General features: G+C 35.6%; 3 protein-coding genes and 1 long non-coding RNA gene across 11 annotated transcripts in view; 1 reads left to right on the top strand and 3 right to left on the bottom strand.

Moving 5' to 3' along the window:
* Positions 1-532: 532 nt before the first annotated feature.
* LOC111803382 (la-related protein 6A-like) lies at positions 533-4,276 on the bottom strand. Its single transcript, XM_023687749.1, has 11 exons — positions 3,960-4,276; positions 3,348-3,429; positions 2,490-2,584; positions 2,324-2,395; positions 2,164-2,243; positions 1,987-2,071; positions 1,650-1,697; positions 1,490-1,555; positions 1,245-1,424; positions 1,011-1,104; positions 533-933 (listed from the first exon to the last, which is right to left on the bottom strand). Exons 1-11 carry the CDS (start codon positions 4,194-4,196, stop codon positions 809-811), a joined length of 1,164 nt encoding a protein of 387 aa, XP_023543517.1. The 5' UTR covers positions 4,197-4,276; the 3' UTR covers positions 533-808.
* A 510-nt stretch (positions 4,277-4,786) lies between these two features.
* On the bottom strand, positions 4,787-7,513 carry LOC111803381. The gene is made up of 3 exons (XM_023687748.1): positions 7,314-7,513; positions 5,686-6,183; positions 4,787-5,603 (listed from the first exon to the last, which is right to left on the bottom strand). Exons 1-3 carry the CDS (start codon positions 7,399-7,401, stop codon positions 5,005-5,007), a joined length of 1,185 nt encoding a protein of 394 aa, XP_023543516.1. The 5' UTR covers positions 7,402-7,513; the 3' UTR covers positions 4,787-5,004.
* Positions 7,514-9,896: 2,383 nt separating this feature from the next.
* On the top strand, positions 9,897-13,258 carry LOC111804181. The gene is made up of 5 exons (XR_002816474.1): positions 9,897-10,074; positions 10,198-10,268; positions 10,629-10,753; positions 11,558-11,618; positions 13,055-13,258. It is a non-coding gene; the product is annotated as an uncharacterized LOC111804181 (long non-coding RNA).
* Positions 13,259-13,316: 58 nt separating this feature from the next.
* The window catches only part of LOC111804180 (mannosyl-oligosaccharide 1,2-alpha-mannosidase MNS3-like), a 6,927-nt gene continuing 4,629 nt past the window's right edge, over positions 13,317-15,614 (bottom strand). For 2 of the 8 annotated variants that reach the window (XM_023688896.1, XM_023688900.1), the window contains 4 exons: positions 14,968-15,165; positions 14,707-14,855; positions 14,343-14,626; positions 13,542-13,852 (listed from right to left, as the gene is read on the bottom strand). In XM_023688896.1, the coding sequence (XP_023544664.1) occupies positions 14,368-14,626; positions 14,707-14,855; positions 14,968-15,165 (606 nt within the window). In that variant the 3' untranslated portion in view covers positions 13,542-13,852; positions 14,343-14,367. Of the gene's footprint in view, positions 13,513-13,541; positions 13,853-14,342; positions 14,627-14,706; positions 14,856-14,967; positions 15,166-15,614 lie in introns of those variants that run through there. The other 6 variants (XR_002816472.1, XR_002816471.1, XR_002816469.1 and 3 more) reach the window with 6 other exon arrangements.

Genomic DNA, 15,614 nt, shown 5'->3' with positions numbered 1-15,614 from the left:
TTATTATTTAATTATAACTACCATTCATTTTTTTTTTTTTCATTTAGAGTACTATTGTGTCATTTTCATTTACAATATTATTCCCAACATCAAGTTTCAGATTCGAGAGTTCACATCAATCTACACTAATGTGGTTATAGCTTCAAAGCTAAGCACTTATACAATTAAACATTTACTCCTTAGATTAAACAAATTAACAACAAAGGCATATAGTATTTTTATGCGAACCATATATGAATTAAAGAAAAAAAAAATTGAAAAAAAAATTGGATGATAATTTGAGACTTTGTTAGATTAGAAACATTAAAGCAAGTAGACTTTACAACTCATCTCACAACAAAGGTCTTATTCTTTTTTCCTTTTCTAAAATCATAGTCGACAGAGATTCCCTCTAAAATGTTCTTTTGGTAGTTGAAACCACCCATTGACCAAAATGGATACACAGCATAGAATTAGCTTTCCTGCCCTACCATTTGCTTCATCAAAAAAAGGACGATGAGTGTGAACACACACACACACACACACACACAAGTAACAATAGAAATGCATTGAAATTCATGACGTGAAACATTTTTCATGTTCGAGTTTGATAGGTTAAAATCACTAAATTTTAACTTACCATACAAGTGAACACTATATATATATAATATACCATTTCCTTTAGACCCGAGGTTAGACTTGGAAGAAGATACACATTATGCGGACCTACTCAAAACATATACCCGGGCGCATTATACCACGCGTTAAATTCAACCCTAAACGACATCGAAAGTGATATTTCTACTAACCCATTTGATAAAATTTCTCACTATGAGCTTGACGTTAGAGGTCGTCCACGCCCCATCGTGAACCCCCGAGTTCCATCAGGCATTTTCGGGCCGGGAGGTGGCTTTGAAAGTTCAATGTGATGAGCAGAAGTTGTAGTTCCATGACCTAGAAGAGAGCAAAAGATTAGCAGGCTAAAATTTCTTAATAACATCAAATCTGCAATGACGTGATCAGATCAGTACCGGTTCCATTGACACTCTTGTACTTTTGTCTTCTAGTTCGTCCTTGATTTCGACCTCTATGTCCATGTTTGTCCTTGTGTTGATGATCGCCCTCCTAAAATTGGCAAAGTTGATATTGTTATCATGACAAGCTTTTTCATGAAATCCTATCTGATAGAAATTTTCACGGTTTGGGTAAACATGTGTGGCTAATAAAACGCGCTCAGAAAAAGAAAGTATACGAGAGACATTAACCTCTTCATCAGGAACATCATCATGATGCTCAGTTATGTCCTGAATTTCTTCATCCCCATTCTGATCAGTTATTCGCCCACTACTGTTCTTGTCGGGACCATTCTGATCAGCTATTCTCCCGGTGCAGTTCTTGTCGGGATCATGTCCTCTCCAGTGTTGCTTCCTCTGGCCATGCTTACTCTGAAGTTGAGGACTGTATTGTAAATACAATCAAGTGGATATGTAAGTGAAATGAGATACAGTACCAGATGCTTGAGAGGCTTAACCCGCATGCCATTTCTCCAATCGTGTTCATCATTTAAAGTAGCCACCTTATGAACCACCAGATAAACGACTATCCATATCAAATCAAACACAGAAAAATTATCAAGTTGAAGTAAATAAAGCATGGAGATGATCACTCACAGCCTTCTCAGATGCCTCCAGAGACTCATACTCTACAAGAGCATGCAACTATACATAGCAACCAAGAAAAATTGGTCAATTGAATGAGTACATCAAGAAGTCTGAGACAAAGCATAGCTACATCACTTAACTACTATATAACAAAAACATAGCATCAAAATCTAAAAACAAATCAGTGGACATTGTTGCTTTCTTCTCTTGGCTTTTATAACAAGGAACAGAATAAGACACTCAGAAGTTCAATCAACATACTACATTGAACACCACATATATCACCACAATGTCCCTTTAATAAAAACCGAAAATTGAATTTCTAGCAGTTGGTTACACAGTTTACCTTATTACTGATCAGCACATCACCCTTGCTGCTTTTCCCCAATTTGTCTACCATATGTGGGTCGTAAACGGTGATACTTCTTATGCTAAAAAATCCAAAAACAACTTTTCATCCAGTGAAGTGTGAACGGAAAAATATTTTCACGAAAACATAGTTTTGTAAACAGGAAGAGCATACTGTCCAGCTGCTCCAAAAATTCTTTTGATATTCTCCTCTGAATGATCTTCAGGTAGATTTTCTACCAAAATAGTAAATACCTATACTCCACATAGAAATGTCATAAATTAACCATATGTTACACATCAATTGTTGATTTCATAAGTACACGAGCAAATACCTTAGGATCCCTAGTCTCAGGCAACGGAATAGGATGGAGACGCTTGACTTTCTTCCCATTAGGACTTACGACCTGCAATTGGCAGGTAAATTAACATGTGCTCATGGCATCATGCAAAAAGAAGCCTTGGTTGCTACATTCTAAAAGGTCGCACGTAGTATCTTACAAGAACAGAGGATTCCCTCAGTGCAGCAGTGATAAATGTATGATCTTGAGTAAGTTTTTTCATTCTCTTGAAGGCAGCAATAATAGCTATGGGAACTAGACAAACAAAGAGAAAATGAATTTCAACTTTACGCATTGGTAACAGTACAATTAGTTACTACAAGATGTTAGGGAAAATCAGATCCACCGACAATAAAAAAGAATATATAGAGAGAGAATAACAAAAACAAAGAAGATAAAATTGGAAAATAGGACATGAACAGTCTTATTTTCATTCATCAAATATATATAAAGATACAAGTACGAGAATATGAGCAAACAAATGGTAGAATCTGGTAGGGAGTATGCAATTTTTACATACTTCATCTTTAATTCGAGATATTTAGATTTATTGTATGTAACAACAATGCTAGGGAAAGAATCCATGCAGTCGACATCAAAAAATCAGCAAAGACTAGAACCATTAGAAGATTAATTGTAGTTCGTTTGTTCTAGTACTTTACATGAAAAATGTTCAACACATGTCAAAGGCCATAATATCATGAATAGAGAAGCGAACGATCAGCAATCAACCATACTTAATTCAGAACAGTCCATGAAATTCATCACAGACGAATCTAGCTGCACAAGGAAGTGCCTACATGGCTCATTAAATTCTTCGAAAGCCTTCTGAAATTATTACTTATATTGCTTACTTGTTCATAGTTAATAGTTTGATAAAAATCCAAAAAAGCAAATTATCTCACGACTTATAATGCATATTCAACCCTTTGAAGGAGGTCAATACTACTGGGAGTATTCATTTCCATTGAAAGATAATAAAATCTCCAAAAATTTGAAGAATAGCCAAGCAACATACCAAAACCATCCTTGTTCTTTTTTATTAATCCCAACAAGTGTTTATCGGTGGGTAAGTTTTCATCGCTGAAGTAGTACTCTACCTGCGAAGACATTTTGACCAATCATAAAGACCGACGATGCTACAAAATTATATTCAAAAAAGAAAAAATGAATGAATTGGAATCCAAATTATCATAATCTAAATGCTCTCTTCAGGTCTTGCATCAAAAGACTATACAAATAGTAGCGTAACAAACCACCAAGTTTATGATATCACGGCGGCCAAATAGCTCCCCTTGCAGTTGATATCCTAACCATAAGCTTCCTAACGTTCTAATGTTTGCACCAAGCGGTGCAAGTGGATATATAAAAACTTACACAAATAAAGTGAAATGCATGTGAAAGAGGAAATCCCATTGACATACTGATTCTCTATCCTGGAAGAAAACTTCGGAACTCCCATTCAAGCCAGTGGCTTGAGATTAATACATAAATAATCCGAAAACTTACAAAACAATCCAGATAGAGAATTGAAAGACCGCATACCACGCCAAACCTAACGAAGAGAAGAAATTCGAGGTCCAATACGAAGCGCGGTGGAGAGTGGGGAAGGCAGAGGCGGTAGAGTTACCTGCTTAATGATCCTGCGTTTCAGATCCTCAGAGAGAACAGCGGCTTTAACTTCGTGATCGTGATGCTCCCTGAGTCCCTGGTCATGATCGTCTTCGGAAGCCAATGATTGAATCTCAGGCACGTCGCGACTGGGTGATCCGGCAGGATCTTGCCGTGGAGGCGACGGAATGGACTCAGAGACGGAGGAAGAGATTACGTCAGGGGAGGACGATATCGGAGGCTCATCGCCGGCCATAGTGAGTAGGAGAAATGCGTTAGGCAGTAAGAACCCAAAGTACCTTCACGCCCTCCGTTTCTCCTACTTCGATTGGTTTTTCCGCGGACCTTTTTATATCAGTAGGAGACAATACCCTCCTCTGTTGAGGGCAATTTGGACATTTCGCTTGATCCTTTTATTAAGACATTTTGAATTCCGTCCTTTGCCCCCAATTTCTCGGCGCCAGTATTATGTTACGCGCTCTGTTCAGTATGACCTTAAACGGGCAGGGCCGGTTTGGATTATTGGACTTAATTTCAAACTGGAACAATAACCGTTCCATCAGTTCTTAGCAGTTATATTTCAAGCTCAGACCTAATTATATTTCATAGAATGTTTAAAATTTTAATTTCAATAAAAAAAATTAACGATAGTTTCTATTTATTAATTGATAGTGTTGAAAGGTAAGATAATTGATAAGATTTAGTTAATAACAGTTTAGTTTTAAAAGAAAAGAGTAGAAACAAAATAATGATAGTGCTACAAAATAATGATAGTGCTGAGAATCATTTAGTGGAACATCATCGGTTTATAAGTGAGGAATCTATTTCCATTCGTATGAGGTCTTTTGGAGAAACTCAAAGCAAAACCATGAGAGCTTATGCTCAAAGTGGACAATATCATATCAGTCCGAGACTCTCATAATTTATCACATTTTTAAATTCTAAAGCAAAGCACGTAATACAAACTAGAGCGAGCTTTTGGGTAGAGAGTGGTTCTTGTCATGCCAGAACTCCAAGCCCATACACGTGGGAAGCCGACAATTCCGCGGAACCCAAAATGAGGCTTAAACCAAGGCCCAAGCAAGTAACCAAAGCCCAAGTCCAACTCCGAAAGCCCAATTTCCAGGCCCATTTCTGCGAGAGGAAGAAAACCAAACCCTGACATCATCGACGACCGGGCCACAGAGGGAGCTCATATCGTCGGTCCTTGTATTGTAATAAACACTGTAGAAGGCAATCCTGGTCCTGTCGGCCTTGGCCGTGAAGTTGAGGTTCACGCTTTGAAACGAAGAGTTGGAATCGGGGCCGGTGTAGTGGAAGTTCTGAGCCTGATCTCCGGCGAACGCCATCACGGCAAGTGGCTGCTTGCACTTGTCGCCGGCCTGGCCTAGAGAGAACGTCATGGTGTACGGCTTTTCCGGGGTCGTTTCCACCATTTGAGAAATTATGCCTTCTTTCCCTGAAAGCAATTCGATGGCTCGTTTGCCTTGTGGGACGTTGAAATGGTACGAGTCGATATATCGGACCGCCCGGTTTGATTCCACGATCCAACCCGGCAACGACGACGTTTCTTCGTCCAGATTAGTCGGGATCAAGACCCCCAGTGAACCGTTTCTAAACATCCATGGACCGGACTCGAAATCTCCATTGTTCACCGCATTGTCTGCGTCGAAAAAACAATAATTATTAATCACAAATTTGCTTTGCACCACATTTAGAAATCACTTGGGAAGAATGTAAAATACCTTTAGGTCTATCAGGAATAAAAACTTTCTTGATAGCAATATCGTCAATGATGGGGCCACAGGTGGGGTCATCCTCCATGCCAGGGTTGCGGAAGACCAAACGCACCGTTTCATCATCGGGTTCGAAAGCGTAAGTGTAAGGGTCCCACCCCTGGACGCTGTACAAAGTCTGAAGGTCTATGGTCTGTGATGCAGGTGGCACCGACACGTTGAGGGACTCGAGCTGGGCGCACGTGCGAGCAGCACTGAAGGTGACTGAATACAGTGCCCCTTTCTCCACTTTCAGCTCTTGGCTTATTTCGGCGTCGTTCCCTAATCTCACTGCGTGTCTTCCTTCCGGTACAATGAGGATCATCCCACCTTGTTTTTGCCCAGACTCAACTAGCTCAACGGTGCCGTTTAGTGTCCAGCTTGGAATCGAGGTGGGCCCTTCTATTTCTCCATCCGTTGGGAACCCGCCTGATGGGAGTGTTTCGAAATCCCCGTTTGCCACCAACCCTGACCACCACGTCGACAAGGCCATTGTAATGTGAAATTTTAATAATGATAAAATAAGAAATAAAACGAGGTCGTTTAGAAGGAAGGTAAAGATGAAAGGAATCTCTTGATCGAGGGCGCCCATATCAATTAAAGAAAATGACTGGGTGGGCGCCCACGTACGGGAATTGAAGAAGGGACTTCAATACGACAATTAGTGAAGAGCAAATTAACGCGTGGGGCCCAACCCTCTCTTTGGGTCCAGCTCATTTCCACATTGATTCTCCCAAACGAAAATTTTAAATAAAAAAATAATAATAATAATAATAATGGTCTCTCCCACCGCCGGGAAATCAAGACATACAGTGTGAAATGACGAAAATCGCTCGGGATCAATTCTCTTTATACGGAAAGGATGAAGCCCTTTCTTTTGTCAGATCAAGAAGAAAGCGACAAATTCCTGGCGGGAAAATGTCTATTCTGGTCATTTTGTCTTTCTAAAAAGAAGAAAAATATGAAAACCCGTAGGCCCACTTGATAATCAATAAAATTGCCTTAAAAAAATAGCCTTACACATTACCTAAGTAATTATATATAAAATTCGAACTCAATTAATTACTATAAATTTTAATGACTCATTTGGGACTAAAAAATTTATATTTATAAATTTATACACAATAAGAAATATAAAGAAAAACATTGGAAATGAGTACGGGGTTGATATCAAGACTGATATCTCTGCAGCACAGTGGTGGAGACAGGGAATATCTTTGAAATGGTCAGATCGGAACGGCGAGTTATTCCTTTCACGAATATAGTAACCACCGGTATGGCCGCCCTCTGCAGCGGCGGTTTTGCGGCAATGGGCGGTGTTTATAAGCGATTAATGCCTTTCTATTTTAGCTAAAATAGTTCGTGGGATTCATAAACAACTTGACCGAAGCTAACAAGTTTGAAGAAAATTAATTCCTCCGAAAGAAAATTCCAATCCAAGAAAATGTTTATGCAGAAACATGATTTGGAATAAACTACGAAATTAGAAACAAAATGAACGGAAAATTACGAGGAAATGAGACTATGAGATCTTATGAGCATTTAATGGAAAAATGAAGAACAAGGAAATGAAGAGAGAAAAACAGAGAGAAGCGTACCATCTTCAGCCACGATTTCAGAAGCCAAATGAGCAAAAACAAGCAGGATAAGAGACGCCCATTTGCGAAATTTAGGGCTATCCGCCATTTTCTTCCCCAAATCTCTCTCTCACCTCAGTAACAGTGGCTTTGCTCTGACCTCTCTATGCTGTTTGGTAGAGTGGGCGAGTGAGAGTGAAAGTGAGTGTGTCACTTACCAAAAGATTCTACTTATAACGTCCAACAAATAACATTGAAATATATATTTATTTATACAAATTTAAAAAACATTAAGTTCTTTTAAAATTGTTCTATTACTATTTTTTTATTTTTTTATTTTACTAGTTTTAGAACTAGTTTCCAGTAAAATTATTTATAATTTTGAACCTAAATTAAAATTTAAAAATATGGTGGTAAAGTGGGGTATTTTTCTTTTTCTTTTTCTTTTTAGATTTCGAGAAGGTGAAAAAGAAAAAGGTGAGTGGGTTGGGTTTAGTGTCGTGTTCCCACTAGAGGAGACGTTTTTGGTATGAACCTCTTTTTTCCAACCCTTTTGTTAAAGTACTCATCTCTTTTGCGTGTTTTGAGAACTGTGGTCTCATCTATTCTCAGAGCGGGTCCCATCCACCGCCGAGACCTCCGTGGGGCTCGCAGACGGTCTCCACTTTTCAATTCTTTTTAGTCATTTTTTACTATATGCTTTGGAGGAAGCTTCGACTCCTTTTCTTCTAGAATCATTTATTTGACATTTGAGAATTTATCAATTTATTGACATGACTAAGTTTAGGACATGACCCTCTATGGAGAAAGTTTTTGCACCCTTATAAAATGTGTTTTGTTCTTCTCTCACAATCAATGTGGGACATCACAATCCACCTCCCATCGGGGCCCAGCGTCCTCGCTGTCGCTCGTTCCTTTTTCTAATTAATGTGGGTCTTTCATCCAACCGTTACGACCCAATTTTCGAGATTTCAATAAATTGAATCGTGACAAATTGGTATCATAGCTAGGTTACCAGACGGTGCACTAATCAAATTTGAACTAAACTCTATTTATAATAAACATATTTTAAAAATCTTAAAGAAAAGCTCGAAAAGATAATATTTGCTCGGAGTGATTTTCACCGTCACATATCTAATATAAATAAATAAAAATTTTAAGTGAGTTTACAAAAAAAAATAATAATAATAATAAATAAATGAAACAGGTCCACTTGTATTTGGTGCTGCTCGTAGGCCATATTCTCGCACGTTAAGGCTCCATGATGAAGAGTAGGGGATCCACCCATATTTAAGTCTTGTCGTAGCCATTTTTCAAGATTTTAATATTATATTATTTCAAGTAAAACAAAGTGCCTAGAGACATGGACCTTTAATTTTTTAGAAAATAATAATATTAATTTCCGTTCAATTATATTCATTTTGAATGAGTAAAAAAAATATAATATTTTGAAAACTAAGACGATTATACTAAAAAAAAATTATAGGTTATGGTCAAGTAATACTCCCTTTTATATTTCTAATTATGCATTAAAATATATATTAATTTGCAGCTCAAAATTATTTAGTTGTAAAATAAAAAATTCAGAAAGTAGAGGTAGAAAAGAGAATTCTTAGACATACTTGAAAGTTATTGATTAAATAAATATAGTTATAAGCTTGAAGATTAAATTCATAATTTAATTTTAATTTTGATAGAAATTGATTAAATAGTAATAACAATAATTTAATTACAAAAAAGACATGATGCAAATACATTTTCTAAGTATGTAATGGAAAAATTAATAAAAGCTAATTTTATTCTCAAATTACTAAAATATTTTAAAGATTTGTTGAAAATCTATGAATTTAATTTAAATATTTCTGGATTAAAATATAATAAATATTAAAAAGAATACACTTAAAAAATTAAATTATAGGAAATAAATTATTTTCACATTACAACCTAAAATTTAATATGTGTATATCGTTTGTCTGACATGTAACTTTCTGAAAATAAGCATATTATAAAACAAATAAAATTATACAATAATTTCTATGTATTTATTTAAATAAAGACTTATTTTAATTAACAAATCTATTAAAAGTGATAGAATCTCAAGGGTTTAACATATTTAATAAACTAATGATAAGCGTTTTATTTCATGAATTATATTGAATCGACAAAAAAAAATAATAATAATAATAAATAAATAGACCACCGTTGAAAATTAATAAGTAATTTAAGGTAAAATATCATTTTATATGTATTTTTATTTATCTAATATTAGCAAATCTATTCAACCTTAGTTGAATTTTTATAATATAGATTATTTATTTATTTAACGTATGATTATAAAAAAAAGATAAAATAAAATAAAAAACTGTGGTAATTACGTTATTATTCTTATAATATAATATCTCATATGGCGCATATTAAATAATGCTCACATAAAGTTGAATGTTTTAGGACAAAAATTGAACGAAGGGTAGAAATCAAAATTGGATTAAAAAAAAAAAAAAAAAAAACGCGCATTTACGAAAATATCCCCAAATGCCAGTCTTGAATTGGGGCGATTTTGGGGCTTGTGAGATCAGCCGTATATAAATCGTTATTGTACTATTTGCCGCGAGGGACGTATATCGTACCAGTTGTTATTGTTCCGACGAAGGAAGGCGAAGAAAGAAGCCGAAGCAACGAAGTTTCAGAATGAGCTACAGCGAGATCTTAAGATGAAAGGCAGAGATCTTAGAAAGTTTCAGAAAGGCAAGCATCGTCACTAAGATTCTGCTCGCGCATTTCTGTAATTACATTTTCATTCCCTCAAATTCCACTATTCCACGATTCTACGCATTTTCTTGTGCAAATTTTTGTTTGAAGATCTGGTGCATGATTCGAAATTCTGATTTGGTGAATGATTTGCCAGGCCTTGCGAAGAATTACTAAGCAAGAGCGAAGTGTGATACAGAGCTATGTGAAAACGAGTCTGCTTTCAAGGTCATAACATTTCTTCACTCAACTTACGCCTTATCTCTACTTCTTGCCTGGTTTATGAGAACTTAAAAGTGAATATGAATCTGTCTGAAGTTGTATGCATTTCTTCTCAAATCTTTTCGTGTTCGACTTTGCTTCACGTCTGTGTTATTTGAGTCGTTTTTCCGAGTCTCTTAGGTAACACTGAATTGATAATAAAGAGCGACATCAATTAAATTCTATTTCGGAATACATTATCTTGCTTCTACTGTATTCTACTGATCAAGAAGGGCGCTGTTGTCGTCGTCAAGTCCGAGATCGATTGTTATATGGCGTGTAAGCCTTTTATTTTTAATTCTTGCATTCTTTCGTGGCGTTATGCAGGAGTTGGATTTGCTGCAAGAGGATGCAACTGTTTACAAATTAGTTGGCCATATTCTTGTGAAGCAAGATCTATCAGAGCCAAATGAAAATGTTCGGATGAGACTTGGTTATCTCGCTGATGAATAGTATGTTTCTGTCTCAATTACTTTCAGTATGTCGTGGATTTACGTTGCGCTAACATTCTTCAGCATCGAAGTTGCTTGGTTCCTTGCTATCTCTGATCTAATTTTAAGATTCATTTACCTAATCCGGCCGACAGCAACTTTGTGTCGATCTGGAGGATTTTATCCATCGCTTAGGACAAGCAATGAGTTACTAGTGCGCCGTTCAGGAAAAAATGGTCCATTATAATTGCAGCTAAACGATCCCTTAGGATTGTTCTGGCGAGAGGCCATCTGGATTTAGTTAAGAGGAGGGAGTGGGGATGTTCAAATCACATAATTGGAAAAAAAAAAAAAAAAAAAATAAAATAGGTGAAAGGNGAGAATTTCAATTTCAAAACTGGTATCCTAGCTAATTGGTGACATTCTTATCTTGACTTTTGTTTGAGTAGTTGTCAAATGCATATATCCAAATGTTTATTTGAAATCTGAACCCCTTGCCCCGGGAGGTAGTGTAGGAGCTGTTACCACGGAAAAATATAACATCATCTAATTCGAGCAATGCAATGTTGATGAAGTGTATAGCATGTGATTAACATTAATAATTACCAGCACGAACTTCTGCATTGTCTTATTCTTATCAATCTAACAATTCTCTTAATGCTGGTATTCGTGCTTGCATTCCTGCATATTTGGTGTTCTTGAAATATTTTTCATTTCTACGTCTTAGTGGATTCATTCATCGTAGGCTGACATACCTGTGCGCAATAGTTGTAGTTATGAGTGCGCGTTATCTCTGACCACAATAATTCCAAGTTTTCATTACAGGAAACGCACTGATGCAATTATCGAAGATTTGGAAGAGAAGCAGATGAGCAAAAGAGAGAAGGTTAGCATTTATTTATCATGCATTTAGATATAAGACATGCCTTCAGATCGAATTCGACGATTTGCCCCGATTTTTATGAGTCGGTGATGAAATTTTCTGAACTCAAATTCTTGCATTACGAAGTTCAAGTATTGATGATCACTTTATTATTTCTGTTTTTTTTTTTGGAAAGAGAGGAAGTTAGCATTGCTTTAACATGCATTTGGACATAATAGTAATTTACAATTAGTGCTTTATCTTTTTGGTTGGTATATGACGATTTGCCCCGATTCTTATGGATCGTTGATGAAATTTTCTGAATTCAAATCCTTGCATTACGAGACGAGGTTCAAATATTGATGGTCACTTTGTTTTGTTCTTTTTGAAAAAGGAAATTAGTAATCTATGCTTTATCATGCATGCGTATTATATTTATTCACGCCTTTTTCTACATAATACGGTATAGCATTTGAATCAGTCATAAAGTGCTTCTAATAATTTCTTGATCGGCTGCGATCTTGGGGAGACGAACTCATAGTATGTCTCCCTTTTCACTCTATTCCTATCTGGTTTCAGAATTCTTTGTTCCAAAATATGTGTCTATCTCTAGCGACCTCTTATTAGCCATATTCTTAGGTGGTTTTTGTTAGACGAACACAACCCTACACAATAATGATATTGTCTACTCTGAGCATAAGCTTTGGACTTCTCCAAAATGCCTCATACCAATGGAGATAGTATTCCTTGATTATAAACTCATCATCATTCCCTAAATTAGTGATGTGGGACTTTCATCCACCAACACCTCCCCTCGAAGAAAGTATGCGAGAAGCCTCGATTCCTTTTCTTTTGGAGTCCTTTGTTCGACATTTGAGGATTCTATTGGCATGACTAAGTTTAGGGCGTAACTCTGATATCATGTTAGACGAACACAACCCTCCACAAAGGTATGATATTGTCCACTTTGAGCATAAGCTTTCATGGCTTTGCTTTGGGTTCCCAAAAAGTCTCATATCAATGGAGATACTATTATTTGATTATAATCCCATATAAATTAGCATTGAGATAGTATTATTTGATTATAAACTCATAATCATTCTTTAAATTATTAGGGGATGTGGTACTTCCATCCACCAAAGTAATAGTTTTAAAACTGTTTTAATAGTTTTAATAGAGAAAGAATCGAAAATTTGGTTTTGCTCATCAGTGCAGATGTAACTGTTGGGAACTTTTGTCCCTTCGCACCATTTTAGGAGATTAAATGCATTATTATCGATAAAATAATTTGCCGTAGGATAATTTACGATTCACATACTCTAAAATACGTTATTCGTTTAATTTTTTATTTAATAAAAGAAAGAGAAAAAAATGTTCGGGATTGTGAGTAGAATAGCTGAATCTCTCTCTCTCTCTTTTTATTATTATTATATTAACATTATGTGGAATTTATATTTCAGGTACAAAAGAATGCAGTCAATGATTACGTCGTGCAAATCAATTACATTTGGTTAGTAATTTTTTAACTCAAATTAACTGGTGTTCAACATTCTAGATATCATGTGTTTCTCAACTTATAATCATCAGAGGATTTCCATTCTATAAACCCTGGCGTTTGATTGAAAAACGAATCCATTTCTGAACTTGTCGAGGTAATTTTTAAATTAGCTGGTGTTCAACATTCTAGATATTAAAACTATTTTTTCAAGTAATTTAAAAAAAAAAAAAACAAGACTAAATTCAAAATTTTAATTATGAACGCAAATGATTCCAAAATTCTTTAATGAAAACATAAATTCAATTTATTTTCCGGAATGGTATAGTGAACTGGTTTCAGATGAGACCACCGATGTTTCTGGAATGGTATAGTAAACTGGTTTCAGATGAGACCACCGATGACAGAGACATTGAAGCTGCTCTGAGTGTAAACAAATGGAAACAATTAGCTACCGTGGTACAAGTTCGTACTCATATTCAACTTAGTATTCTAAAGCAATTATTCTATGAGAAAACTGGGAAAAATGGTTACATGTGCACAAATTTAATCACGGTCCAAAATTTTTCTGTAAGATAAGACTGATGCAGAGACTAGAAAATACTAATGCTAATAATAAAAATAATATTTCCATTTCCAGTAAAAGGAGGTAAATTACCGACAAACCTGTTACTGCTAATGTGAATTGGCAAGTTATGCCTTCTCTCCCATTCTACCATGACAGGCTTCCGTAAGCTATAACGTGGAACTATTAGTTGCCGACCTAATTTAGATAAAATATTTTAAAATTATAACTTAAACAATAATCATAGATATTGTAAAAATTAATCACTATATTCGATATCAAGATTAAATATCAATCGCTCACAAAAATGAAAAATATTTACTATGGCTACTAAACTTTATTAAACAAAGCATTATTCACATTTTTAAAAAGAAATAATCAAAATTACTTAGTTTAAATAATATTTTTTTGTACTCTTTAAAAAGTGACCATTTTGATCATTATTAGCAAGAAATTTAATAAAGTTTTATGACAACAAAAGAATATTAGTGAATGAAGCGTCTAAGTTAAAATTAAATGAAGGAAGCAAAATGATCACTTTTTAAGAATACAAATATCAAGATTTTTTAAAAGTACGAGAACAAAAACAAACCAAAGCGACCAAAATAATATTTAAACTTGATTACTATTTATTTTTAATATAAAAAATATGAATTTGCAAATATTTTGAAGAATAGAAGAAATTTACCTTACCGTCCGACGCAAATTTGGTATCATTTCATCGGAGCATTGCCTTCAATTGGTAGCGGATGTGCTTCAGAATTGAACACATATTTATCCAATGGAATCGCGGAACTATCCCCAAATAGTAAGTACAAATACTTGAGAGTCTCCCCCAGAAAGAATGTCTCCATTTTGTCCCTTCTCCGGGGCGGAATTGAAGTAACATCATCTAGTGATGTATATCCACCACTACTAACCTTAGTATGCCTCTCGAATGCTTCAAAAATCTGCCAGCCCCATGCACGGTACCTGCGGTACGTTCACATAAGCATCCATTTTTATTTCCATCCCATGTGAATATAAAACATGGTTAGTTGTAGAAGCCATACTTTGGGTTGCCCGTGATACGATACAGGACGAACAATGACTCGACTGTTTCAGGCCGCAACAGATTATGACGATCCAGTGACTTGATTATTATGTCATCGATATATTTCGATTTTTTATTTCCACCACCGAGACCTTGTTCGGAATATTCCTGGACAAATAATGAGCCAAGGGTCTTAAGATTCATGGACAGCATGACAATTGGGGAAAGAAAAGATATTGGGAACAAATTTACAATATATAATATAGACTATGGAACCGACCTCAGTATGGAAATAAGCTATTTCTGGGGCAAGACCGGTTGAGGTTACTTCATACATCTCAAAGCAAGTTTTTGCTAGATCCTCTGCCAGTTTTAGATTTTCCAGATCGTCAAAGCTCAACAAGCTTTCTCTCATTGCTTCGTCCCTGCTCATTCCCTTGGTGGCACCAAGAGCAAGGGTGCCTGGTAAGAAACATACCTAAAACAGGCAAAAGTTTATCAGTCCAGTACTTTTCCAAAACGAAACGAGGATTACTATGCTGTTTATGTCACATTGCTTTACTCAGATTACCAATGATCTGAAGGATCAAAGTATTAACTCATCGAGTTCGTGAATAAAATTAAGTCTTGAAGAAAAAATCACATCACAATAACGTAGATAATTCATGGAAAGAAAATATGAATGCTTAGTTAACTCATCAACTAAATACTAAAATAGTTACCAAATCCAAACGAATATATAAAGAGATGAGGAGATTTCATTGAATGAAATGTTTAAAAAAAAAAAGAAAAAAGAAAAAAGAAAAAAGAGAGAAGATAAAATGTGCAAAGCACAATTACCTTAAAACGTTAAAATGTGGACGTGTGGGATGCCAGCTAACGGTTACTTTAATTCTTATTTACTCGTGCCATTCCACGCCCCCCCCC

Source organism: Cucurbita pepo, chromosome LG10 (genome assembly GCF_002806865.2).
Source record: "Cucurbita pepo subsp. pepo cultivar mu-cu-16 chromosome LG10, ASM280686v2, whole genome shotgun sequence".
In the NCBI taxonomy this organism is placed as follows: Eukaryota; Viridiplantae; Streptophyta; class Magnoliopsida; order Cucurbitales; family Cucurbitaceae; genus Cucurbita; species Cucurbita pepo.
The sequence above is the reverse complement of the archived record's forward strand: the minus strand, read 5'-3'. Positions and strand labels throughout refer to the sequence as shown.

What these genes read in the sequence shown, in the direction of transcription:
- LOC111803382 (XM_023687749.1), bottom strand. Translation starts at nt 4,196, where the DNA reads ATGGCCGGCGATGAGCCTCCGATATCGTCCTCCCCTGACGTAATCTCT. An exon ending in ATGTGCTGATCAGTAATAAG is followed by an intron (nt 1,698 to 1,986) that starts GTAAACTGTGTA and finishes TGCTATGTATAG; the next exon opens with TTGCATGCTCTTGTAGAGTA. An exon ending in TTAAGCCTCTCAAGCATCTG is followed by an intron (nt 1,425 to 1,489) that starts GTACTGTATCTC and finishes CCTCAACTTCAG; the next exon opens with AGTAAGCATGGCCAGAGGAA.
- LOC111803381 (XM_023687748.1), bottom strand. Translation starts at nt 7,401, where the DNA reads ATGGCGGATAGCCCTAAATTTCGCAAATGGGCGTCTCTTATCCTGCTT. An exon ending in TGAAATCGTGGCTGAAGATG is followed by an intron (nt 6,184 to 7,313) that starts GTACGCTTCTCT and finishes CGTGGTGGTCAG; the next exon opens with GGTTGGTGGCAAACGGGGAT. An exon ending in TATTCCTGATAGACCTAAAG is followed by an intron (nt 5,604 to 5,685) that starts GTATTTTACATT and finishes TTTTCGACGCAG; the next exon opens with ACAATGCGGTGAACAATGGA.